Below are 27,341 nucleotides of genomic sequence, written 5' to 3'. Positions count from 1 at the left end.
TGCCTATAACACATAATAATAATAATAATAATAATAATAATAACCCTTTCACTTATCCATCTACATACATCTGTCTATATGTATGTGTTCATTCATTCATCCTTCCCTTTACTCAGTTGATCCACCCTTGCCGGCCACATCTATTCATGCACCTACTGCACTCAGTTCTCAATCTCTGATGTTTTCCCTCTCCCATTTCCTTCCTTCCCTTGAACACCCAGTACATTCTTTCTGAGAATGTTTCTATCTCTAATTTTTTAAAAGTTTACACTGCTTAAATATCAGCTTCCTTGAAATAGATAAAGAGAAAAATAAATAATAGTTGCATTTCTGGGAATGACACAATGAACCACTCTAGTCTTCGCCTTGGGTAGAGGAAGGACAGATAAGACCCAAATTAAAATCATGCAGACAAAGCCAAATGAGGTTTGGATACCTCACCAAAGGGACTGTGCCTAGAGTGTGTCAAAGCTCGTGTGCTGGAAGGAACACACCCATCCACATTTAGATATGTTCAATAGTTTCTTGATCTTAGCTCTAGTGCCGCTTCATGTCCACTTCACTGATGTTGTGGGTTAGTGAATAATTATCCTGTCATCTGTAACAACACCACTTCTGAAAGTTGAATTACAATATATTAGAATGCTTTTGTTGATATATCTGGATTGCTTTAGATTTGTTATTCCTACTCTTTTTTATGTAAGTGGGTGAAACTTTGTAGCAGCAGAGACATAAGCCAAGTCTGAAGTAAATTTTATTCTCTTCTCTGACGCTGATCAATGATGGCTTCTTTCCTTAGGCCGGAAAAGTGATGCCGATTGGACACAGAGTGGCAGCCTGCTTAACGGAAAAGCTTCCTAGGGTAAGGAAACCAGCGTGCCTCCGCAGCTCTAGTTTTGTTTTCCATATAACTCAAGAGAGTGACAGTTCTCAACACGACTTATGAAAATGTGTGATTTTCATGTGGTGAGGCTGATTTCATCCAAGAAAGAGGAAGCAGCAGGCTGAGAATTTTTACCTCTCCGAAACTACGAGAAAGTCATTTGATTGCAGTAGGATTAACGAGGTGCTTTCTAACCTGGATAATTCCTAGTCCTTCCCTAAGTGTAACTTGTAAAATATATTCTCAGCTCATACAAATCAATCAATGATTCTTAGGGAAAATTTCATGCTCTGGGGCTTTTGTTCACGATATACTTGCTATAGTTGGACAATTAGTGGTGTTTGTTGATCAGTATATTTCTGTTTTGTTAACATTTCAAAAACTGCCCTTAATAATTCTGTTTTCTTGCCTCTGTCTTTGTAGCCAATTACTCCACCTGAAGCAAAAAAGTTTTACAACTTCAGATATCCTCCTCCCGGAGCAGAGAGAGTGTTCTATGGCAAAGCCAGTGATCCCCGGATTGCACCTTACTTGACACATGGAATAAGATCTAAAATTTCAATGCCGGTAATTTTTTCTCCATGTTTTTATTAATATACCAAGGTGAAAATGCGCAGATCTGGTGTTCGTCAAATATATCTGTTCCAGGCCCCTTCTTTGCCATTTTTTAGCAGCTTTTTTTTTTCATTTTATCCTCTTAAACTATTAATGTTGAAAAGGAAAAAAAAAATTAAGCAGCAGCCGCAAAAGGGGTGTAAAAAAATTAGTGGCTTAAGACATAAACTGTGGTGCCTTCAGCTGTTACGAGACAAGTTGCATCCCATTTTTCCACAGTCAAGAGGTTTCCTTGGAGAATGAAAAAGACAGAACCTTTTTGACTCTAAAGGCACTACCTGGGACTTCTGTAGACGCTGAGCACAGGTGTAGTCACAGCGTGGTTTCTTCTTCCTTGTCTCCTCCTCCTCCTTCTTTTTTCTAGATTTATATTTATTTGGAAGAGAGAGTTACACGGAAAAGATGAAAGACAGAGAGAGAGAAATCTTCCACCTACTGGTTCACTTCCCAGTGGCCCCAGCAGCCAAGGCTGAGCCAGGCCAAACCCAGAGTGTAAAAGCTGCTTCCCATGAGCAGATGCTCAACACAGGATGCTAAAATAGGATGTGAAATGGGGTGCCAGTGCCTCAGACAGAGACAGGGTGCCAAACCCCTCTTAAACCTTTCTCTTTATTGAAATCTTTAGCCCCTTGAAAGTTCTGATTTAAATGTAATTAAGGGTCACAACCCTGTACTGACAGTTCATTTCACAGAGAACAAACTCTGTGTTATTCTCCTCTCACCAGCTATTGACTAAGGGGGCAGTTTTCAGCTTTGCCCGTTTTGTTCATACATCTGTGTATTCTGTGGTCTTTTTAGGCAAGCACATTGATAAACCCACAGCCAATGACTGCATTTCAACAGATAATTCAAGATAAAAAGGAATCTATATATCTTAGCAATCAACGAGCACCACTAGGAAAATCATATGATCAAACTCGAGGGTTGCCTGGAGGACTGGATATAAGCAAAACTACATTTGGGACAAGAGTCATCAGAGGTAGTAAAAGAATAACTGGTGGGGACGTGGTGCTAAAGTAGGTCTTCTTGACAAATTGGGTTAAATATAGCATTAGCATTGGTGTTTGGTGGTGGTATTAATCAGGCTTGGAGACCCCTTTTTCTCCGAAGGGCCATTTAGATATTTATAACATCATTTGTGGCTAGATAAAATGATCAGCTTAAAAATTCGACTGTCTCAGATTTGTTGAATTTCCACTCCAGCCTGTGGCTGCCTTCCTTGGCAGGGCCAGAGCAAATAAATTTGCAGGCCTTAAACGGGCCTTGGACCAGGTTCCCCTCATACCTCCTCCCACCTCCATGTAAATGAGGATTCTTGAATGAAAGATGTGATTATAGCAAGAAAGTTGCTTGCCGAACTAAAACCTTTAGAGTTTATATGTGTGTTATAATTGGGCCAGTTTGAAGCCAGGAGCCTGGTGCTTCCTCTGGGTCTCCCATGTGGGTATAGCTGCTCAAGCACTTGGACCTTCCTAGCTGCTTTCCCAGGCACATTAGCAGGGAGATGGATTGGAAGTAAAGCAGCAGGGACTTGAACCAGCGCCCATTTGGAAGGCCGGCACCACAGTCAGAGGCTTAAGCTACCATGCCACAGTGCTGGCCCCTCAACTTTTTTTTTAAGGCAGAGAGAGAGGGAGTTCGAAGAAAGAGAGGGAAGCGTCGTTCATCTACTGCCTTGGTCCTCAGATGCCCATGCAGCCAGAGGCAGGACTCACTCCGGGTGTCCTGTGCAGGCAGCAGGGATGCAAGCACCTGAACTGTCGTCTTGTCAGGCATTGGGTGAGCTGCATCAGTAGCAGCAGAACCAGTAGCCTTGGGTTACCCCGTCTCTCGTTTCTCCTCTGTAACTCCTGTCACTGCTTTAATTCCTCCTTCCACATGGTCTTACACAGGAGACAACAAATTCCATTTTTTTTCAGTTTTGTAAAGAAATTAGTTTTGTTTCGTTTCTCTGTGCCCGTTAGGGCTTTGTTCCAGGAGAGGTATCTTTGTTCACTCAAAGACCAATTACATTATTTGCATTAAGGTGGTAAGATCTACTACTGAGATCAATTATATTTTAGAATGCTAATTCTATAGTTATATTTTATTGTAAAATTTATGGAAAATTTGAGATATGGAAAAGTACTTTGCTTCAGAGATACTTTCTTTTTAATGTTATTAAACGTTATTTATAAAAATTAATTTATGCACTTATTTATTTGAAAGGCAAAATGGTAGACGGGGAGAGACAAAGATATCTTCCAGTGCTGGTTCACTTTCTAAGTGGCCACAATAGCCAGGGCTGGGCCAGGAGCCGGGACTTCCTCCTAGTCTCCCGTGTGGATGTTAGGAGCCCAAGTACTTGGGTCACCTTCTGTTGCCTTCCCAGGCATATTACAGAAAGCTGGATGGAAAGCAGAGTAGCTGGGATGCCAACTGGTGCTCCAATACGGGATGCCAACTTCCAAAGTGGCAGCTTAACCTGCTGTACCTCAACACCAGACTAATAAAAAATTGTAATGTGAATTTTGTTAGACATGGGATCGCAGCAGTTATTTCGTAACTAACTGTTATTTAGGATTAGTTCACTTAATGTGGAAGATAGTCTCTAGGTTTGTTTCATTTGCATATTGAAAGAAACAATGTTCGGCATCGTGGCAAATCAGATTAAGCCATGGCTTGCAATGCCAGCATCATCTGTGGGGCTCTGGTTCAACTCCTAGCTGCTCCACTTCTAGTCCAGTTCTCTGCTAAGACACCTGAGGCAGCAGAAGATGGCTCAAGTTCTTGGGACCCTGCTGCTCGTGAGGCGGATGCAAAGGGAGTTCCTGGCTCCTGGCTTCACCCTGGCTTGGGCCCACTGCTGTGGCCATTTGGTGAGTAAACCAGTGGGTTGCTCTCACTCTTGCTGTCTATTTCTTTAGTTCCCTGACTTCTTCTCTCTGAAATTCTGCCTTTCAAATAAACAGTAACTCTTAAAGAAACGGTGCTTTTTTTTTTTTTTAAAGTTTATTGATTTTAATTGGAAAGGCATCTTTTATAGAGAGAAGAAGACAGAAAGGTCTTGCATCTGGTGGTTCACTTTACAAGTGACTGGAATGGTCAGAACTGAGCCTATCCAAAGCCAGGATCCAGGAGCTTCTTCTGGGTCTCCCACATGGGTGCAGGGTTTCAGGGGCTTGGGACATCTTCTACGGCTTTCCCAGGCCACAGGTGGGGAGCTAGACAGGCAGTGGAGGAACTGGGACGTGAGTTGGCACCCGTATGGGATGCTGGCGTGTACAAGGTAAGGATTTAGCACAGAAACAGTGCTTTCAATGTATGCAGGTCTCTGTTAGCTGGTGTAATTGTTTATGTACCTACAAAAAATGCTAGTTCAGTGTGTTTGGAGTGTGATCCCCTTTCTAGTATTCTTTCTTTCTTTCTTTTTTCTAGTATTCTTGATTATTAAATTACAGATCTCAATTCTTGCAACAAGGATCCAAAGAGAGGAAACATTAATATATACTTTGAGGTAGAAAGGAAGGTTGAAATTGTGAATGTGGTTATCTTTTTAAATTATTACATAAAACAATGAAAACAAAATAAGTCATTTTACACAAAACTGGGGACCACCAGTTATAGAAAAGCAGCCACTGAACAAACATTTTACCTAGATTTGTGGCTAATAGAAAAAAGACTTTTTCCTTCATTTCAGAGCTTTCCCTCAAGCCTCAGACCCATGGTTTGGACTACAGCTGTAGCTGCCAAAGCTTGCACTATGGCTAACCAACAAGCATCAGGGTTTGTAATTGATGATTTGGCTTTTCCCAGATCGTCTTGAGAAATCTGGAGCAAACTAGACTAAAAATTGCTCCGAGATTCTTAGGATAGGGAATTTAACTTGTTTTGGGACATGGTTCAGGATAACCTTAACAATTAATCAAAACAGAATTTGATGTTCTGTAGAAGCCTAAGGAGTGAGCCAGATAATGTGGGACTCCTTAGCACCCATAGCACCTGGACTCTTTTTTATTTTCTTGATAATATTTGTATCTATGAGAATTCTGCAATGTTTCAGGATAACTTGTTGGTTCTAGTTGATTCAAATACATTATAAACAGATGAGAAATACATTAAAACTGATTTCATTAATTCTTCCTTTAGAATTCTCTGCTAGAGATGTGGTGAATCCACCAAAATCCTATGAAGAAGTGTGTAAAGAAACAATGGAAGGGCACGATCTGTATGTGGTTTCTCACAATGGTTATTATGTAGGTAAGTGCCCACCAGTGTGAAATCCTGGACCCTTAGCTTTATGAAGAGGTATGAGGAAAATGATATTCAGTGCCTGATATAGGTGTTCAAAATGATAGCATCATGTTACTTATAAGACCATAAATCTAAATAGCTGGGGCCACATATACTTATACCTTTTATATGTAAAGTATAGAAATATATAGGTGGTTTTATAAAAGATTTGCTTGAAAGACAGAGTTCTCCGAGAGATCTTTCATATGCTGGTCGACTTCCGAAATGCCTGCGACCAGGGGAGCTGGGCTGGTTCTGCAGCCAGGAGCCTCCTCTGGGTGTCCCAGTGGATGCAGGATTCCCAGGACGCGGTCTACCTTCTGTTGCTTTTCCAGGTACATTTGCAAAGAGCTGGATCAGAAGTGAAACAACTGGGGCAGGAGCCGGTGCCCATATGGGCTGCTGACATTGTAGGTGTTAACTTAACTGGTTATGCCACAATGCCAGTCCCCAAATGTATATATGAAAGAAGGTATTGAGGATCTGTTATAAGTTGTTTTAGTGGTTTTCAGTTTAAAACTTACAGTACTTATTCAGATGTCAGGCTTATTCAAAGTGCTTTGTTTTATATGACATATTCTGGGTGATTCAGAGAACAGATCTCTAAATCAGCTCAGGTTCAAATCCTAACTCTTCCATTTACTGTCTTCTGGAATTTGGGCAATTTATTTGTCTGATCATCATCTATTCTTTTAAATGGTTATACTGACAATTCAATGAGTAGATGCAAAATATTTGGTATAGTGCCTGGGGTGGTGTTTATTAGCTTTCATCATTAAGTAATTTTGTCTTACAGTAAATAGCACATCGCAGGAATTTTTCTGTAGTACAACTAAATGCCATTATATTTTTGCAGTGTTGGAAAACACAGTTTGATTGCCAGAATGCTGATGCTAAATATAGTGTTGTAGAGTATTCAGAATTAGACTAGTATCTGTCATGAGAACTCCCCACATTCTGTGCGATTCAGGAACTCTGCGTCATGTAGAACCAAGAGCCATAGCCCAGCACCTCTTCCTTGTTCTTTATTTATTAAAATTTTTTTTCCCTGTAACTTCACTTCTCTCTGAAACTGTACTGTCTTCTGAACTTTTGTCTTTAGCAGGCCTTGTTGGCTGCCCCTTTCCACCACTGTCTAATGTCTACAATTCTTGGTTTTCAAATCAGTCTCTGCTAGTTCCCCTCCCTCCCTAGCTTGTTCCCAGTCCTGATACTGTCTTTACCCTCACATTCAAAGCTCCACTGTGTCTACACTTGGACGCCACGTTCTCTCACATAACCTTGACTGTTCTCTGTATCTCTACTCTCTTCTTCTGCAGCCCCATCTCTCCGTTTTTCTTTCTCCTTCTCTTAGGAAAATGCTTTATTCATCTTTTGGAAAATGTTAGCATCTATTGAACAGTCTAGTACAATCCAAAGTCATCATTATTTTAAGAAATATGTTGATAAATATATATACTAATCGATTTAAACATGTGCATATATACTACTGTAGATAATCTATAATGAGGTGTCTAAGCATTTAACAGTCTAAGGAAAATTAGGGCAGGTTTGTTTTTTAATATCTCAAGAACTTTAATGAGCCATAACATGACTGAAATTACCTTCATTTGTCACATTTTCTTTTTCTTTTTTTGATATTTTCTTATTTATTTATTTTTTAATTTGTTTTTTTAAATAATATTACTTAGTTGATTAGGGCACAAAGGGTCAAGGACTACAGGAAAATGGGCAATACCATTGTTTCCACACTAATATTTTTTTCCCTGTATCTGGGGTCAGGAGAGAAACAAAGGGAAAAGCCCCACCCAGCCTCCCTCCCATCCCAGGTTCCTGATGCGAGGCATGCTGCAAGAGCCCTGCCCAAGCAGTTTTGATAGTTCAAAAGTTCTGAATTGCTGCCAGTCTCGCCGTTCCAAGCACGATGAAATCTCTTCTGATTCTACTGGCTGACATAGTCCCTTCATGGTTGGGGTTTTGAGATCACCTTTTCAGTTGGAGGGATCTCCAAAGAAACTTCATCTGAGGTGATCCCAGACCTGATTCTTGAGTGTGCTTGCCAGTACAGGGTCCGGCACAGTCCGTCGCCCCAATCAGCTTATGTACATGCTGGTCATTGCAATTGCTGGGTCAGTTCTGTTTCCACCCATGTCTTCCGCGCGAACCAGTGGTTGTGCAACTACAGACATCTTAACTGGCATCTTCACTACCACACTAAATGTCCACCCCTTATTTAATTTTTGTTCTTATTGTAAATAGTATTATTCTCTTGATTTCTTTTGCAGTTAGGTCATTATTTTTGTATAGAAAGGCCACAGATTTTATATAGACTCACTGCAAACTGAATTTGTTTGTTAATTCTAATTTTTTTTTCTGCTGGAGTCTTTGGGATTTTCTTCTTACAGTTTTTGAAATATCAACACAAGGATCTCTGTGTGTTGTCTTGCACTGGTCTTCCCATTCTCAGCTGAATGTGTCATTCCCTGCACTGTTTCCATCTCAATGTTTGTCCCACTCTCATTTTCAATGCCATTGGGAACAGAATGTGCTGCTTGCAAGATAAGCTTGTTGTGTTACTGAAGTCAGCACTCTTCCTTTCCTCTCCCTTGACCCCTACACCCGCAGGAGAAGCAAAGAATCGAAAGTATAACCCATCAAGTTTCCATAGGCTTAACTTGTATGGCGTCCCAACACCGCATTTTAATGATGGACGAGCCATGGCTAAAACTTTACATTGGCTCCATGAACAACAAATGTAAGTCTAATTATACTCCATTCAGGAATAAGTGCTAGATATTTGACTTTTTGATTAAAGAAAAGTTTATTTTCTGAATTTATTGTTTTGAAGAGGTTATTTCATGGGGTTCAGTTGTAAAATTAATAGAAGTATAGCAGACATGTCTGAAATCAATTTCTGTTCAGGTATTTCAGAGGTAACCGTGAAACTCTTTTTTGGCATATGGCATTCTGAAGTTAATTCATGCCTTTATAAGTAAAGGTAAACACATTACTGCATATTTTAAATCTATGGGATCAACTCTGTTTGTGTTTCTTAAAAATAATGGGCTTGCAAATATCTACCAAGATGATTATGTCACATTTGATTAGCCTGACATTTATCTGTCAGCTTTAATAGTTACTTGGGTGCCTGAACATTTCATTTAACTTCTGTGAATTGTGACCTTTTTATGTCTTCATTCCATTTGGGACTTCTTCCCTAGGAAGTTAAGATGAGATCCTTACTTCTTCCCCCATTATGTTTTATATTGAGACATTGCTTAAACATTTTGAGATTTTCTTTTATGCTTTAAAACTCTGATTGTCAATAGTGGTGTAGTGATTTTGAAGACTGATGTTACTTTTCCCCCAAGAGTTAAATCCTGGTCCTTAATTTCAAAACCTATTAATGTTACTTGGTGTGGGAAAAGGCTCTTTGTAGATGCCATTACATTCCAGACATTGAGATGAAGAGACATTCTGGGTGATCTAAGTGGGCCTTAGATACACTGTAAGCATTCTCAGAAGGGGAGAAGAAAGTTGAGACCAAAGAGGGAAAGACATCCGGAAAAGATGGTGCTGTGAACGCGGAGGTATCTCTAGAAGGAGGAGCACCAAGGTTTGTTGAGAGCTGTCCAAGGTTGGAAGTGAGATATGGATTCTCCCCAGAGCTTTCAGGGGAAGTGTGACCTTGTGTCCTATTTCTGGGTTCCAGAGGTATAAAATACATTAATGCTATAAGCACCAACTTGTAAAATAAGCACGCTGAAAACCTGGGTAGTGATGGTGGGGGTAGATCTGGTCTGCTTTGTTTCCTTCTAAAGAGACACTGACCATCCAGGTTTCCATAGGGATCACTGTGCATACAAAGCTCACAGTCCCATAGGCATCCAGCCTGTCTCACTCTTGGCCTCTTTGTTCTGGTTCTGTGTTATTTAATGCTGCCAGGACTCTGTTCATTCTTCCTATTTTTCAGATGATGGCCTGGGATACTGAAGGATTTAGTTATTTGCTTGAGACCTTACAACTCAGAATGCCTGGAGTAGAAAGGAAACCCAGACAACACAACTACAGCGGCTTCCCTTAATCACCATGCCTGTCATCTGTCGAAAGATAGTGTTACAGAGAAGGGAGGGAGAGACAGAGATCTTCTGTCTGTTGGTTCACTCCCCAGATAGCTGTAATGGCTGGGGCTGAGCCAGGAGCCAGAGATTCCATCTGGGCCTCCCACTCGGGCTGTCCTGTATTGCTTTCCCAGCACAGTAACAGGGAGCTAGCTAGTAAGGGACGTATTTCTGCTATGCCTCTGGTTTGAACAATCAGATGTGTGTGTGTGTGTGTGTGTGTGTGTATGAGTGAGTGAACTCACTGGCACGTGAAGACTCGATGTTGGTTGGTGAATGCTGTGAGGTTGTGTCATCATGGTGTAGCTAGTGATGTTTGGACCCAATGGGACTTCCTATAAATATGCTCCAGTTCTCCCAGAAGCATAATCTAAGACATTTTAAAATAAAAAAGTCAGCTCTATTTTACAATCTTTATTCCCATCATCTCTGTATTTTCTTAATTACTCCCTTTGGAGCTGGTTCATAGTTTTTAACTCTATTTGTTCAAATTATGGTGCTTAATCTGCCATTCTTTTATTCTGACTTTGCCCATTTATTTCTTCTTTCTAACAGTAGGAGATGAATGGAGAAATAAGAGGTGAATCACTTTCTATTCCTTTTTTGTTTCTCCACAGAGTGTCACTCTTCTCCAGAAAATTATTCAACTCAGTCTTTGAATAGTACAGGGAATATCTTTAAAAGCAAATGGAATTTAAGATTTTAATGTTCATTATCCTTAGTCATAGCAAAACAATAGAGAATTTATTAATTTTAATGTTGTTGAATAGTGCTATTGTAATTTTGTAGTTTTATAAATAAATGTTATTCATTTAATCATAATGATAGCAGTAACAAAATTACATTGCAGAAAACTGGCAAAATAAAATCACCCATAATACTGTCATCTTAACTCAACCATTATTATCATTTTAATGTACGTATTTTTCAAATGTGCCTTCCTGTGTAAATTTTTACATAGTTTTCACTACATTGCAATTCTATTTTATATCTTGATTTTTCACTTAACATAAAGCATAAGTGGATATTGCTGCGTATTTTTCATAACTAACATATAAGAGATATGCAGAGCTTCTTGTTAATGTGACCTAACTTAATCACCCTCAGTGTTCATGGCTGAACATTTTGATTATTTTCTTTTTTCCATTGTGGTCTATGAGGCTGAGAACATTTTTATGCATACAAGTTTTCGATATTTTTTAGTTATTTTGTGGATTATTGCCTTATTATTGATTCCCAGATGTGGTTAAAAGGGCATAAAGTTTTTTATACTTTTTGACTCATATGGCTGAATTATAGGAAATTGCATTAACACTTTTGAGTGTTCTACCAGAATTTTCCACAGCTTCAAATTCCTCCTTTCTCTCACTACACACACACACACACACACACACACAAAGGTTTGTATGTATATGTGTATATTTATTTACTGGGAAAAGCACTTTGTTATGATTTAATTTTGTATTTCTTTTATAGCACATTATGATTTTTTCATATGTTTGCTTACTGAATGTAGGTTATTTTTAAAAATAGAGTTATTAATGTAAAAAGTAGAGTTTTCAGAGAGAGAGACAGAGACAGACACAGAGATCTTCCATCCTGCATCAGGCTGCAGCCAGGATCTCGTAACTTGTCCCACCTTGTCTCCCATGTGGGTGTGGGGGCCTGCTGCTTCCCCCCTCCCACCCGGGCACCTGAGCAGCTGCGACTCCAGCCGGCACTCATACAGGATGCTCATTTTACGGGTGGCAGTCAACCTGTGCCGCAAGAGCGGACTCAATTATGATTTTTTGTTGTGCATATGAGAAGCCCTAAATTATGTTGTAGAGATCAGGGGCCCTGACTGGAGACCAGCTAGACTAAGTCCAGGTTCTTGTCGTCCCACACGTAAGAATACAACTGGGATTTGTAGATGGGGGTGAACAAAAGAGCAGAGTTCATTGAGAGACAGAAATACAGAACACAGATCTGAGTGCAGATAGCCTGGAGAAAGAACTGCCAACATGCATGCTGGGAGCATCGTTTTGTAGGGTGGGGATGGTGCTTACGCAGGCCTGATTGATGAACACACAAGCTTTCTTTTGAGTGTAAGAATTTCTTTTGAAACTAGATTTGTCCTTTGAAGTTACAATTATACCACATGTATGTGTAGCAACTGCAAATATTCTAGGTGCTATGTGCTAGACTTCAGGATTTTAGGATTGCAAGAAGGCAAGGAGGCAGTCAGTTAAAGAAGGAAAGGCTAGGCTACTCCATTTTGGATCTAGCATCCCTGCTGATGTGCCTGGGAAAACAGCAGAGGATGGTCCAATTTTGGACTGCTGAACCCACATTGAAGACTGGGAGAAAGCTCCGGGCTCCTGGTTTCAGCCTGGCCTGGTCCTGGCATTTGGGGAGAATGGAGAATCTCTATGTGACTCTGCCTTTTAAATCAATCAGTCATTCAATCTTAGGGGCTCAACATGCTGATCCTGGCCCTTTAAGCACCAACATTTCATGTGGACACCAGTTCATGTCCTGGCTGCTCCACTTCCCATCCATGGCCTGGGAAAGTAGCAGAGAATGGCCCAAAGCCTTGGAACCCCACACCTGTGTAGGAGAGTCAGAGGAAGCTTCTGGCTCCTGGCTTCAGATCAGCTCAGCTCCAGCCGTTCACTTGGGGAGTGAACCAGCATAGGGGAGATCTTTCTGTCTCTCCTTCTCTAAGTAAATTTGCCTTTCCAATAAAAATAAATACATCTTTAAAAATAATTAAATAAGTATATCTTAAGAAAAGAAGAAGAAAAGAATTTAGGTGGTAAGAATGGGTAGCATAGAGGCAGAGGGAGTGGTGAGCCTGCTTGGAGTGTGGGCAGGAGATCTGAAGCCAGGCCGTGTTCCCTCTGGGCAGCAGGCAGTCCAGGAAGCTCCTTGTTGGGGCAGGTGCAGAGCGACACATGGACCCTGATAAGGTGGGGAGGGGGTGTGCCGGGAGGCTCCATGGTGAAGTTTAGAATGTTTGTCTTAGTAGTTTGGAATGTCCCAGATGAGGGGCTTTCCTGAGCAATACACGGTCCACTAGGCTTCCCATTGCATCGATGGTTTAGACCTCAGTGGTCTCACAGGCTCTTGATACTTCATTGTTTTGTAACTTTACAGGAGAAAGGGAGCCAAGATTGTGTCCAAGAGAGTTGATGATTTCAATGAAAAATTTCAACATAAACTTGGAAGAGTTTTAGACCCGTAAGTTAATGCTTCCCAGTTTCAGTGTGTTTGCACCAAATTAAAAAAAAAAAAAAGCTCTAGTGGTAAACTTTCGTATGTTCTGTTGAATTTTATTACATAAAAAACATAATTCTTTTGTTATCAATCAGTAGAACTTTGGTAGTTTCCATTAAGTGTAAGAGTCCGGGAGAGTGGTGCGTTCTCCAGGAGAGAGGCAGCCTTCGGAGAAGGTGGGAGGATTGTGTGTGAGGGTTCATTCTTGGGAAAGCAGAGACTCATCTTGTTGTGTTTCTATTTTGCTGTCTGCTCTGTTTCTACCCATCTCTGTATTTCCCTACTTTTGTTCTGAATATGCTCTCTGTGTCTTTTGATAATCTGGACTGTGAAAGCATCCCGTTGTTGTTTGTGCTAGTTGGAGATCAGACAGAAGATCTGTTGTGAGCGTCTGTTTGATCTTCATAGTGTGGCTATAGGAAGAAATATAGGCTTCTAAGAACATGTGGCAAACTTATTTTGCATTCTGGGGATGCCCTGTGCTGGGTAGTTTAACTAACGGATTTGTTTTCTTTAATAGTATCGCAGAAACCATGACTGTTCCTCCAGGTCACACATTTGGAGCTTGTCTCCATCCTGAGGAGTATGGTAAATACACAAACTTTCTCCTTAAAAGTAAATAAATTCATCAAAATCCTCTCCAAGTTATGCATTCAGGTCCCTGTCTTCTTCTTTCATAGTTTCTAATGTTAAAGGCTTACTATTTTACATTAATGAGAAAGATATGAAATACAAAAAGAAATTTTCAGAATTATGTTTGAAATTGATACACTTTAAAGCCCTGGCAGTGAATACTGTATGTGTCGGGCAGACTTTGGATTTTATTTAGAAATTAAGTGTAGACTGCATTTAACATGTCAACATGAAATGAGACAGCTTTTTAATGAATTCAGATATTGTTATAAGCGCTTGCTACTTCAAGTGTGGTCTGCACATGGGTACTACTGCAGTCCCCTAGGAATTGCTTAGAAATGCAGAAATTTCAGTCCCCAGTCCAGACCTATTGAATCAGAAGCAGAATTTTTAGCAATATTCCCAGATGAATTGTAAGCACATTGAGATCAGAGCAAGCACTCTTTTATACCCCTCTAGTTCCGAACCACTCTCGCCCCCAGCAGAAACATAGCAGGATTCTTACAGTTCTCAGTCGAAGTGGGATGGCAGATGTGCAACAACGTATCAGGACTGGACTGTATGTCAGGGGCTTTCTTTTTCTTTTAAGATATGTATTTATTTATTTATTTGAAAGGGAGAGAGAGAGAGAGAGAGAGAGAGAGAGAGATTCCATTTGGTGGTTTACTCCCTGAAAAGCTGCAAGAGTTGGTGCTGGGCCAGGCTGAAGCCAGTAGTCCTAAATTTCATCCAAGTATCTTTTCTTTGCTTTTCTTTTTCTTTTCTTTCCTTCCTCTCTTTTTCTTTCTTTCTTGAAAAGGCAGATTTGCAGAGAGAAGCAGAGACAGAAAGATATTTCATCCGTTGATTCACTCCCCATATGGCTGCAGTGGCTGGGACTGAGCTGATCCAAAGCCAGGAGCCAGGAGCTTCCTCTGGATCTCCCATGCTAGTGCAGGGTTCCAACTCTTTGGGCCATCCTCTACTGCTTTTCCAGGCTACAGGCAGGGAGCTGGATGGGAAGTGGAGCAGCTAGGACATGAACCAGTGCTTAATTGGGATCCCGATGCTCTCAAGGGGAGCGTTAGCTAGTTGAGCCATCGCGTTTGGCCCATCCAGGTCTTGCTGTGAGTTGTAGGGACTGAAGCATCTTCTGCTATCTTTCCAGACACGTTTGGTGAGAACATTTTAGAAATAGTTCTTGAATGATTTGGCATCAGATTCAGTCCAGAAGAAGGCATCAGCTTAGGTGTTACCTACCTGGCAATTAAATCTGATGGGGTTGTGGTGGGAAGACCATGAGAATGGGGAAACAGTCATTGAAATGACTTTCCTGACATGTTGTCCATTAACGAACGGAAAGCACCCTGAAGGTACGGAATCACTCAGCCAAAAGCCATCTGGTGGAAGGAAGAAAACAGTCCTTACCGAAATAGACGCTCAAAGGGGAAGAGGTATTGAGGAGGAAAAGTGCTCGTGCCTGTTTTTGTCAGAACTCGTCCCTTGGCAGTGTTGTGTTCCAGTTCCAGGGCCCTTAGGTGGCCCCATATCAGATGCCCTTGATCTGGGGCATGTGCCTTATCCCTGGATCCAGCAGTAGTTGTGGGTTCTCAGCATCTAGCCCTAGAAGCAAGATTTTTATCAGCACATGCATAGTTACCTCTTGATTTAATAAATAAGCGACCATAGGAGCTATGAGTACCTATTAAGAGAGTTCCTTGACACAGCCATTAGGAATTAATCATGTCTTATAAAAATAGGTGTAATATTAATTGCCTTGAACTTCAACCAATGTTGCAATTTAAATTAGTCCATCTGGGGCTGGTGCTTTGTGCGTAGAGGTAACGCTGCTGTCTGTAGCCTTGGAATCCCGTACGGGGCCGATTGGAACCACCCTGCTTATTCTATTTCTTACCCAGCTCCCAGCTAATGTTTCTGGGAAAGCAGCGGAGAATAGCCCAGGTCCTTGGGCCCTGCACAGATGTGGGAGATGCAGAAGAAGTTTCTGACTTTAGGCTGGCCCCACTCTAGCTGTTGTAGCTATTTGGGTAGCGAACCAGTGGACAGGCCATCTCTCTTGGTCTCTCTTCCCCCCCCTCCCCGTAACCCTGCCTTTCAAATAAATTAATAAGTTCCCCCCCCTTTTTTTTAATAATCTATCCAAGGTGTCCCAGCCTACTGCCATCATGGCCTTGCTCCAGGAAAGCTGAGAGTTGTTGAAGGAAACAGGAACGGGCATAGGCCAGGGGAAACTAACTGAAGAGAGGCCTCCCCTGGTGATGTCCACCAATCCACCATGCCCGAAGCAGCATGGTCAGCGTTAGGGAGGTGTGTGGTCTCGACCTCTTAGTGGAACTGTGGGTAAGCCAGGCCTTCAGGGCCCCTGGTCGTAAAGGGCAAGCAATACTGAGAAATGGGAACTTGGTATGCAGGCTAAAGACCAACCGGAGGGAGTAAGGAACTTGAGTTTAGCTTTTACAAGGGCTCCGTGATGTTTAATCATACATTGAGGGGTCCTCACCTAGGGTTAGCTCCAGTTTTCGTACCCCTGGCATTGTAGACAAATGTCAATCAAGAAGGAACCTAGCAAGGGCTCATTGTCTGAAGGAAGGATTGCACAGCTCAATGGGGCCAGTGGTGGCTTGGACCATTCAGCTTTTAAGTTTCTTTTAACAAAGAAGTGACATAAAAATAGAAATATTGATCTTTATCAATTACTTCCTATACTTTTTCATATACAATAATGCCATTTAGATGTGAATTCATTTTTTTAATTCACAGAAATTGTTAGATTTCCCTGCCCCCTTAAGTAGAAATAGTATGGACAGCCTTTTAATTCATCTAAAAGGTGTGCTCTCCCCTCTGTGGCAGGAGCTGGTGATCTCATCTGTCACCGACTTCCAGATCAATATCTTCGAGGCAAGGACAGACAGCGAGCTCTGATCGCAGCAGTTCGACACCACCTGAAGAAATTTAATTGCCAGCACTTTGACACTTTGCTGGCAGCCTTCAGGCACTATGACAAGGCGAGTGGGAGAGCCCAGGTTGTGGTATGTGCATGGGCTTACGGTTCCCAGCAGGCTTGTGTCAGTCAGGGGCTGCCACCTGTAATCACAAGTAACCTGGAACACAACCATGGTGATGTTTTAAGGAAGGTTTGCAGTTGCCTTTGTAAATCTAAGTGTAGTAGCAGCAGCAAAAACCAGGCAGCCTGCAAATATTTACTCTTTGGCCTTTAAAGGGAAATGTTTGCTGACCCCTGCTGCAGGTGAGCAGTTGTGTAAGTGTGGTGGTTCTGGCATTGTCTGTATCACCTGGCACGTGTTAGCAATGCGCAGTCTAAGGCCCACCCCAAAGGTGCCGGGTTAGGACTTGGAATCCAGTGATTTTCACAAGCACCCCAGGTGAAGCTTATGTATACTCAAGTGTGGCAAGCACTGTTAGGAGTTTTGAATTGCAGTGTGCTGGGAGAGAGGGGGGTAGTGTGGAGGTAGCACCGTGAATTCAAAGGCACAACTTACAACTGAATCTGTGGACACACACAGTACTTTTAGGGTAGTGTCAAGTGCAGTGTTCAGTGTTGAGAAAGCCAGATAATTCAGTTCTGAGTCTACTGTAGATTTTATCCTTTGATAAGGTCAGATCAATCTGGTGCCGCATCATTATCTCTTGCTCTTTTAAACATGTTATCTGTTTGTTTGAAGGCGTAACTACAGAGGAAGGGAGATAAGGAGGGAGGGAGAAGGGAGGGAATTCTTACTCTCCGACCGACTGCAGTGGTTGGCTGGAGCTGGGCTAAACTGAAGCCAGGAACTGGAACTCAGTCCAGCTCTCCCACATGGCAGGCAGGAGCCCAAGGACCTGAGTCATCTTCAACTGCTTTCCCAGGAGCATTAGTAGGAGCTGGACTGGAAGTCGAGCAGCCAGAACTGTGACATTCATAGAATGTTGTTGTACTGGGCAGTGTCTTCGCCCACTGCGCCACAGTGTTTGCTCCATACATCAGTATCTGATCTCATTTTAGGCCTTCACAAAACTACTTTTATAAATCCTGGGGGTGGCACTGTGGTGTGGCGTGTAAAGCTGCTTCCTGCAACACCACTTTCCCTATAGTGCTGATTTAAGACCAGGCTGGCCCGCTTCTGATCCAGCTTCCTGCTAATGTGACTGGGAAACCAGCAGAGGATGGCTCACGCGCGTTAGCTGCTGCGTCTGCACGGGAGATCTGGAAGATGCTCCTGCTTCCTGGCGGGGACTGTGGCCGTTGCGGCCATCTGCGAAGTAAGCCAGTGCATGGAAGAGCTCTCTCTTTTCTCACTCCCGAAATTTTTCTATAACTTTGCTTTTACAAAATAAAGAAATTTTTAAAAAGCGTAAGGAGGATTGTAGGGAATTTCCATTGAAATGTGGCATTTTTAAAAAAAAATACTTATTTTTTGGAAAGTGGAGTGATAGAGATGAGGAAGAGGGCCTGGTTAAGTCCCTACTGCAGTGGTGGCGTCCCGCATCAGAGCACTGCTTTGGGTCCTATGCATGCCTCTTCTGATCCACTTTCTGCTAATGTACCTGGGAAGGCAGCAGACGATGTCCCAACACCCATGTGCTGCCACCATGTGGTAGATTAGGAGTAGAGCAGCTGGGACTTGATCCAGTACTGATATGGGATACTGGCATTACAGGTGGCAGCTTAGCGTGCCGTGCCACAGTACTCCTCTCTGGGTAATTCATTTTAAGGCTAGATGTTTTATTTACTTTTACATTAGGAGCCTGTGGACCTGTGCAACTAAAAAGTTGGCTTAACATACCACTTAAGTTTGTACTAGTTATGGGACTGACTCTGTGGCACTGTCAATTAAGCCACCGTTTGTAATGCTGGCATGCTGTAGTAGAGTGTGGGGTTGAGTCCTGGCTGCTCTGCCATAGAAGATGATCCAAGACCTTGGCCCCTGTTACCCATGTCAGAGATGTGGATGGAGTTCCTGGCCCTTAGCTTCTGTGTGGCCCTCACCTGGCTTTTGGAGCCTTCAGGAGATCGAACTTGGGAGTGGAAGATATCTCTGTGGCCCTTACTTTCTCTCTGTCTCTGTTGCCCTGCCTGTTAGTTAAACAAACAAACAAACCTTTGAAGGAATGAACTAGGAAATGGAAGATATCTCCCCCTCCCTCACTTTCTCCTCTGTCTCTGTTGCTCTGCCTTGTAGTTAAACAAGCCTCGAGGGACTGGATTTGTGGTGCACTGAGTTAAGCTATGACCTGTGACATAGATATTCCAGAGTGCTGGTTTGAGTTCCACCTGTTCTACTCCCCACCCAGCTCCCCACTAACGCATCTGGGCAGGCCGCAGTCCAAGTCCTTTAGCCGCTGACCCTCACCGGGAGAGCTGATGAAATTCCTGGTCCTGTGCTGGCCTTGGCGGGCATTTGGGGAGTGGGCCAGTGGATAGCTCTTCTTCTGTTTTCCCGTCTCTCTGTGCGACTCTGCCTTTCAAGTAAGTAAGTTTTAGATGAAATTATTCTGTGTAGGGACGGACACCTACACAGCATTAATGAACTACATTTCCCTCAAAACTGTATTTAAAAAGACAAAGTATTTGACTGTTGGGCTTTCAGTAGAGACCAATTTCTGTTTATGGTAGTTTCCAAATAAATCTTCAGAATTAAAACAGGTAAGCTCAGCTAAGTGCATCTCACACTTTTCGCCAGTCTGGACATGCCACACGCACGATGTTTGAGGGAATTTCCGTAGCAGTGACATGACTAAGAGAACCTGTCAGAATATGTCATGCCTGACTTTTAAAAATCCTTCATTTTAAATGTAATTATAAGAAATATGATTACCTTAATAGTTTTTGATTACCTGAGTAAACCACCAGGCACATTCTTTATGATGAAATTAAACAGGGAGGAAAATTACTTCGAATCATTTAATGTTGAGATGCCATTTAAACAGTTACACTGTAATGTGCGCAGTGCAGTGCTCGGTGTCCTTGAGGGGCTGTTTGCTGAGAAGATGCATTGAGAGTTTAGTGCAGCTGTAGGATGAGTTTTATTTCAATCCTATGTGGTTGGAAGTCTGCATTTAATTTGGTGGAAAAACATTCTATCAAACTATGATTTCCTAATTGAATCTTCTTGGCTTATAAATTTTCTTCATTGTTTACAGAACACTCAAAATACACCTTAACGGGGGCTTACGCAGTGTTATAGCAGGCTAGTTCTGTGTCTGCAAGTGCTGGCATTCTATATGAGCACTGGTTTAGTCCTGGCTGCTCCGCTTCTGATCCAGCTTCCTGCTTATAGCCTGGGAAAGCAGTTGAGGATGGCCCACAACTTTGGGACCCTGCACCCGGGAGGGAGACCTGGAAGAAACTCCAGATCCTGACTTCAGATCAGTTCCACTCCTGCGGCCATTTGTGGAGTGAACCAGCAGATGAAAGGCTTCTAGGTTTTTTCTCTCTGTAAATCTGCCTTTCAAATAAAAAATAACTAAGTCTCTAAGAATGCACCAAAAAGGGCCAGTGTTGAGGTGCAGCCTGTAAGCCTCTGTCTGCAATAGCAGTATCCTGTGGGAGAGCTCCAGTTTGAGTCCCTTCTGCCTTGTTTCCCATCTAGCTTTTGGCAAATGTGCCTGGGAAAGCAGAGGAAGACGCCCATGTCCCCGAGCCCTCAAAGCCCTCAAAGCCATCCGGGAGATGTGGATGGCATTCTGAGCTCCTGGCATTTGTGGAGTGAGCCAGCAGACAGAGGCTCTCTCTGTCTGTCCTCCGTTCTTTCTCAACCTGTTTTTCAAATAAACAAGTAGATCTTTAAAAGCAGGACATCAAGAATTCTCTGGACAAGATGTAGAGCTACCACTTAGGGAGTTGAACGTCCGCAGCTAGTACTGCGTGTGTTATATTAGACTGACACAGTGAAGGTCAATATCACTTAATATTTAACTCCTCTACGTGAAGATGGAGATAAATTCTTTGAATTTATAGTAGACATAATACTTCTCTCCCCTGCCCCCCCTTTTTTTTCTTAAGCTAAGTCATAGAGGTGCTGCCTGTGATGCTCTGGAGGTCCGTGATCATTTCATCTTTTCTCTCCCTGGTTTCATGTCTGACAGAAGGGAGACGGGGTGATAGATAAGGTGGAACTTGAGGAAGCTTGTGAGCAGGCCAGCTTGCATCTAGACCAGAAGCTCCTGGACCAGCTGTTCGACTATTGTGATGTGGATAAGGACGGCCAGATTAACTACCTGGAGTTTGCAAATTTCCTCAACTGGAAGGACAGGATGCTTCTTAAGGAGTGTGAGGAGAGGGTCATCGTTAAAGGTAGTTATTTATTTATTTATTTTTGGTATTTAATTTTTGAATGCTTACCAGATTCTTGATATTTTCACTTCATGTCTGCATGTTTAAAGAGCTCAAATCTTTCTAACTTTACTGTTGCATAAAAATATGCATATTTATAAATCTGTCCAGTTATTTGCTTGTGTATGCATGAAATATCTGTGGGAGAATAGGAAGGAACCGGATAATGTTGATTTCTGGTGACCTAATTTTTTATCTGTATTTTGTATCTTTTGAGTTTGGAATTCTATATTACTTATTTTTTTTATAAAGATTTATCATTTTTATTACAAAGTCAGATATACAGAGAGGAGGAGAGACAGAGAGGAAGATCTTCCATCCAATGTTTCACTCCCCAAGTGAGCCGCAACGGGCCGGTGCTGCACCTATCTGAAGCCGGGAACCAGGAACCTCCTCCGGGTCTCCCACACGGGTGCAGGGTCCCAATGCATTGGGCTGTCCTCGACTGCTTTCCCAGGCCACAACCAGGGAGCTGGATGGGAAGTGGAGCTGCCGGGATTAGAACCGGCGCCCATATGGGATCCCAGGGCGTTCAAGGCGAGGACTTGAGCCACAAGGCCATGCCGCCGGGCCCTATATTACTTATTTTAAGAAAGCAAGATAGTTTACGTAGAAGCTCAAAATATGACAGATAGTTCCTCAGAAAGTTCATGGAAAAATCACTTTAAAAAGTATGTTTATGATGGTAGATTTTTGGAATCCATGTGTAGTTTTTTCATAATATTTGTTTTCTAGAAACTTAACTTGATATGCATGGATTGAACAATTTTTTTTGTACCAAAATAAGTTTACTTTTTAATTCCAATTTTCCTCAAACCTTTCTAAGTAGTTCCTATTTTAAGCATATCTAAGATTACAGTGGGCATATTTTTATCTTTTAAAAATTTGACCTTAGAATTTCTGTGGGATGAAGAGATATTTTCCTGCTTTCCATAAACTCTATATTTAGTCTCTCATGCTGATGTATGAATATTACTTCATTACTCTTTGAAATTTAGGTTATTTCCAGTTTTTTTAAATAGAAATATGGATTATGCTATGATTATCATTGCTAAAAAAGATTTCTAATTATAGTTTCTTTCTTCTGAATGTTATTACAGTCCCAGAAGTAACTCTCTTTGTTTTCATTATGCCTTTCCAAATGATCATACCAATTTGCAACTTTTCAGCTCAAGCTGAGCAAAGATTTTATTTCAGTGTTGCTACCGTAGAGTGTTATTTCAAACATCCTTGTAATTTGGTTGGTATATCGTGAGACCTTACTTACTTTAATTTTTGTGCCCGAATGATCAGTATTAACTTTTTAAAAAACCTTTGTTTTTATTTTCTCTCGGAATGTCTTTCCTCTCAAAGCGGAGGGTACCACACTTCTCACTTGTTATTCCTGGGTGAAGGTTTTCTGTAAGGTGCAGTGCAAACTTGATCTTGCTCGTCTCATCTTTATTGATGAAGTGAGAGCTTAGGTGGAGTGTCAGACCCTCTCCCTTAGCACCGCTAGGAAAGTGCTAGACAATGTGGATTGACAGCAAGGACCTCCCGCTTCCTCCTCTGTGGACACGGGAGAAAAGACTGGAACCTGTGTCCCGCCCACCCTGCTGCATACCTCAACCTCCCGTCCTAAGAATGTGTGCGTGCATCCCTCTGAACAATTTAAACCATTTTAAAAGAAAAATTAAAAAAAAATTAAGGGAGAGGGAGAGTGGTGGGAGAAGGTGGGAGAAAGGGAACATCACTCTCGTCTTGGAACCGGACCTGTGACCTATGTTGAATCTGGTAAAAAAAAAAACCTTAAGTGTAAGAATTAAAAAAAAATAGCAAAGATCAGTGCAAATCTGTCTGCGAAAGAGAACAGTCTTACAATTTCAGTTCTGCTTTGAGGTTTTATTTGATCCCTTAATTATCGAGGGCGACTGAAAAGGCCCGTTTCTGTTCTCACAGGGCGTGCTGAGAATCTCTGGCTGTTGCAGCGCATGCTTCTTCCACTCCCACCAAATATGTGTGGAATTTTCAACTCCAAATCATGTCTTCTCCAGTCTCTCCCTAGGATACAGCTGTAGGAATAACACGCGATTCAAGTTAAACATGAAAACAAACCCTAATTAAAGAAGCAGCAAGAGAAGAAAATAAAAATAGCGCACTTGTTGCTTTCACTTAGTCCCTCTGATTTGAAAGGGTGTGAACCATCAGGTCATGTTCCTGTTTGCTGCTGTGTGACATTAGCATGCACGTGCAGCCAGTCCACTGCAGGGTGCTGGCTTCGGTGAAAGCTTCCCACCAGCTCTGTTTCCACTGACAAGAAGAAACTCATTGAGAAAACTCATTTTGTAGTTACAGCACCAATTGGTAGTGTCTTTTTTTTTTTTTTTAAAGATTTATTTATTTTTATTGGAAAGGCAGATATCCTGAGAGGAAGAGAGACACAGAGAAAGATCTTCCGTCCGATGGTTCACTCCCCAAGCGGCTGAAACCGAGCCAATCTGAAGCTAGGAGCCAGGAGCTTCTTCTGGGTCTCCCATGCAGGTGTAGGGTTCCAAAGCATTGGGCCGTCCTCAACTGCTTTCGCAGGCCACAAGCAGGGAGCTGGATGGGAAGTGGAGCCACCAGGATTAGAACCAGCGCCCATATGGGATCCTGGCATGTTCAAGACAGGGACTTTAACCATTATGCTATCGCGCTGGACCCAACTGGTAGTATCTTACTGAACTTTTTTTTCTTCTTACTTTTTCCTAAAGGTAGAAAACCAGATTGTTCAAAGCCCACTGAGGCTAATGTTGAAGAATCAGAACCAACCCTACTGGTAAAGCCTGAAGATATTGTCTTGAAAGAACCCGGGAGCTCAGAGAAAACTCTTCGGACACTCCTGAGACCCAGCGACAGGGTCTCTCAGCATTACAAGACAACGTCTTCTGAGATCAATGCTGTCGTCGGAGGTGTTCCTGCTCTTTGTAAGGATGCCACACCCATGGACAGGTTTTAAAATGATCAGTAAACATGGAAGCCAAGCGTCTGTCATCAGTCCTTGCATTTTCTTAGCTTCCTTCTCCGTTAGGCCTCATGTTCTCAAGGCCTTGAGTCCCCATTCTAGTGTAATGAATCGTTTCATTCCCGATAGAATTTGCGATGTTTGATAGAAATATATTTGGAATTTTTGATACATGTTAAAATATTCTGGCGATGAAAAAAATGCCACATCAAGAAAGGAAATGTGGGAGCAAGCATCTAGCAGGTGATTCAGCCACCATGTGGGACTCCACGCCTGGGTCGGAGTCTGCGCGTTGCCTTCTGTGCAGCTTCCTGTGAATGACACGTAGCCTGAGAGACAGGAAATGATGGCTTTAGGGGTCTCTGCCACCTGGGGAGGAGACCCGAATGGAATTCTGGGCTCCTGATTTCTGCCTAGCCCAGCCCCAGCTACCGCTGGCATCTGGGGGGAGAAGCAGCAGATGGCAGAGCCCTGTCTGTCTCTGCCTTTCAAATACAATAATAAAAATACAGATGGGCATTGGTACAGAGGTTAGCTTGCCATGTGGGATGCCTGCCTCTCCTGCCAGAGTGCCTGTTGTTAGTGCTGTCTACTTCACTTCTGATTCTCTCTCTCTGTCATTCAAATAAAAACAAAAAATAAACATTTAAAAAGATAACGCTTAAAAAGAAGGGAGGGCCTGGTGCTGTGGTATAGCAAGTTAAGCCTCTACCTGCAGCATTGGTATCCCTTATAGGCACTGGTTGGAGTCCTGGCTACTCCACTTCTGATCCAGCTCTCTACTAATGGCCTGGGAAAGCAGCAGAGGATAAATGAAGGGCTTGGGCTGCTGCACCCATGTAGGAGACCTGGAGGAAGCTCCTGGCTCCTGGCCTTGGGCCAGCCAGTTCTGGCTTTTGTGGCCACTGGGAAAGTGAATCAACAGGTGGAAGACCTTTTCTGCCTGTCCTTTCTTTGTAACTCTGCCTTTGAAATACATACACACACACACACACACATATATATTTAAGAAAAAAGTGAAATTAACTTTAGTAGTCTAAGTATTCTGCAATTACTATATTTTTAATTTTTATACATTCAGTAGTTTGCAGTTCAAATTAGACATAGTTCAAGTATGTAATCATCTGAGGTGCAGGTGACTGTAACTTCAGAAAGTCTGTCTTCTCCCTTATCAATAGGTTACCCTATTTGTGGCATACCAACCGTTCGATCTGATATTCCTGCACCCCGAATCCGTCGCATCAGTGACAGAACCAACTACGGCGAAGACGGCAACGCTTACTCACTGCTCCAGCCTACCATCTTCTCCCAGAAAGGGGTGTTTGAAAGAGACTTCTTCAAGACCAGGTCGAAAGAAGAGGTACAGAACATTCTTGAAATGACTGCAGTGGCCAGTGCTGAGTTGATCCAAAGGCAGGAGCCAGTAGCTTCTTCTGGGTCTCCCCCATGGGTGGGTGCAGGGGTCAGAGCATTTAGGTCATCCTCTGCTTCAGGGAGCTGGAACAGAAGTGGAACAGCTGGGGCTTGAACTACAGCTGGTGCCACAGGCATTAGCTTTATCTACAATGCCATGGTGCCAGCCCCTTTGGAACCGCTCTTGAAGCAGAATTTGAAAGGAAGCATCTCACTCATGTTATATATTAAGTTTCTTGTATTAAAAAGAAATAAACTCAGCACTATTTTTAGTTGAGAAAAGGCAAAAGGATCAACTGTTTCTTTCTGTAAGCTGCTGATGGCTTTGGACCTGCAGAACCCACAAGACAGCACGAGGAAGACCACTCTGCACCCTGAATAGCTGCTGTTGCTACACGGTTTGGATTATCAGCAGTATGTTTTGGTTTACAACACTGTGTCCTGTTGCCACAATCTCTCTAGCTACGGTTACTGGTATAGTTTGCAACAGGTCAGTTAGATAAAATGATCCTACTTTAAAGACGATGTTGAAAATGAACATTCAAGGAGTTGGCATTGTGGCATAGTAGATTAAACCTCTGTGTGAGGCACTGGCATTACCTGTGGGCGCCTTTTCAAATCCTGGCTGCTCTACTTCTGGTCCAGCTCCCTGCATATGGCTTGGGAAAGCAGCAGAGAACAGCTCATATCCTTGGGCCCCTGCACCCAAGTGGGAAACTTGAAAGAAGTTCCTGCTCCCAGCTTCAGATTAGCTCAGTTCCAGACATTGTGGCCATTTGGGAAGTGAACCAGTGCAAGGAATATCTCTTTCTCTGTCTCTCCCTCTCTCTGTCTGCAACTTTGCCTTAAATAAGAATAAAATAAATACTTTAAAAAACCCGTTTAACACTCAAAAGGTCTATATGGCATATATGGTATGTGTAAGATCACAGGACAAAAAGTAACTGAGATGTAACCCTAATCTCTTAGGTCTTCTATATTTAGTTCTTTTTACTTGAACCTTGCTTCTCTTTAAAAGGACCAAAAACGCTTAGAATTGAATTTGTGTACTAGCTGGTATAGTTGGATGTTCTCACATGAAGCATAAAAAAAATTATTCCTGAGCTGAAAGTTCTGATTTGTGATATTTTTCTTATTTTACATACCTGCACATACATGTGTACACACATTTAAAAAACTGTATTCTTAGATATTATAAAATATATTTTTAAATACAAATCTTAAAACATAAATCTTGGTCTTTAAATACTTTTTCATAGATTGTTGAGATATTACATAACATTGGTGTTGAGCTCTCTGATGAAGAGTTTGAAAATGTATGGCATCTTGCATTGAAAAAACATCACAGAGGAGAAGTTTGTGTGGAGACCGTCAGAAATGTCCTGGAGGAGTTACAGCACGCAGAACGGACCAAGTGCAAAACAGCCATGTGATATTTTGGACTTGATTAATTTAAGCAAAAGGTTTGTTAAATCTGTGTTCGTCTAAGATGTTCAACCCATTCTCACTTTCGATATTCCGTGGGAACTCAGCAGGCAGTATGGTGGGATGCACATGTCTTTCTGTGTTGCTAATAAAATTGGAATCTAAAATTTACTGTTTTTCTTCAAATTTCCAAGAACTTGACAAGTGCTTGCAGATTCAACCCTCACTTTTTGAGAGGCATAGCTCAGGATGATGTGAGAATTTGGGTAACGTTTAGTAAGTAGGCCTAAAAATTTCATTTATTTATTTTTATTTCTTTTTTGGTTATCTCAAACCTGAAGTCTGGATTGTGACGCTAAGTTCATAGAATGTTGCTTCCCACATTTCCTTGTTTTCCTCTCTAGT

General features: G+C 42.1%; 1 protein-coding gene across 1 annotated transcript in view; it reads left to right on the top strand.

The window, feature by feature from the left end:
• Positions 1 to 27,057, top strand: part of EFHB (EF-hand domain family member B) — a 38,164-nt gene extending 11,107 nt beyond the window's left edge. The window contains exons 2-13 of the mRNA XM_058657191.1: positions 800 to 862; positions 1,307 to 1,450; positions 2,297 to 2,477; positions 5,627 to 5,737; positions 8,396 to 8,525; positions 13,030 to 13,113; positions 13,670 to 13,737; positions 16,633 to 16,787; positions 20,869 to 21,076; positions 23,848 to 24,060; positions 25,277 to 25,458; positions 26,771 to 27,057. Of these exons, the coding sequence (XP_058513174.1) occupies positions 800 to 862; positions 1,307 to 1,450; positions 2,297 to 2,477; positions 5,627 to 5,737; positions 8,396 to 8,525; positions 13,030 to 13,113; positions 13,670 to 13,737; positions 16,633 to 16,787; positions 20,869 to 21,076; positions 23,848 to 24,060; positions 25,277 to 25,458; positions 26,771 to 26,944 (1,713 nt within the window). The 3' untranslated portion in view covers positions 26,945 to 27,057. The remainder of the gene's footprint in view (positions 1 to 799; positions 863 to 1,306; positions 1,451 to 2,296; positions 2,478 to 5,626; positions 5,738 to 8,395; positions 8,526 to 13,029; positions 13,114 to 13,669; positions 13,738 to 16,632; positions 16,788 to 20,868; positions 21,077 to 23,847; positions 24,061 to 25,276; positions 25,459 to 26,770) is intronic.
• The last annotated feature ends 284 nt before the right edge of the window (positions 27,058 to 27,341 follow it).

This window comes from Ochotona princeps, chromosome 30, assembly GCF_030435755.1.
Source record: "Ochotona princeps isolate mOchPri1 chromosome 30, mOchPri1.hap1, whole genome shotgun sequence".
Taxonomy (NCBI): domain Eukaryota; kingdom Metazoa; phylum Chordata; class Mammalia; order Lagomorpha; family Ochotonidae; genus Ochotona; species Ochotona princeps.
The sequence above is the reverse complement of the archived record's forward strand: the minus strand, read 5'-3'. Positions and strand labels throughout refer to the sequence as shown.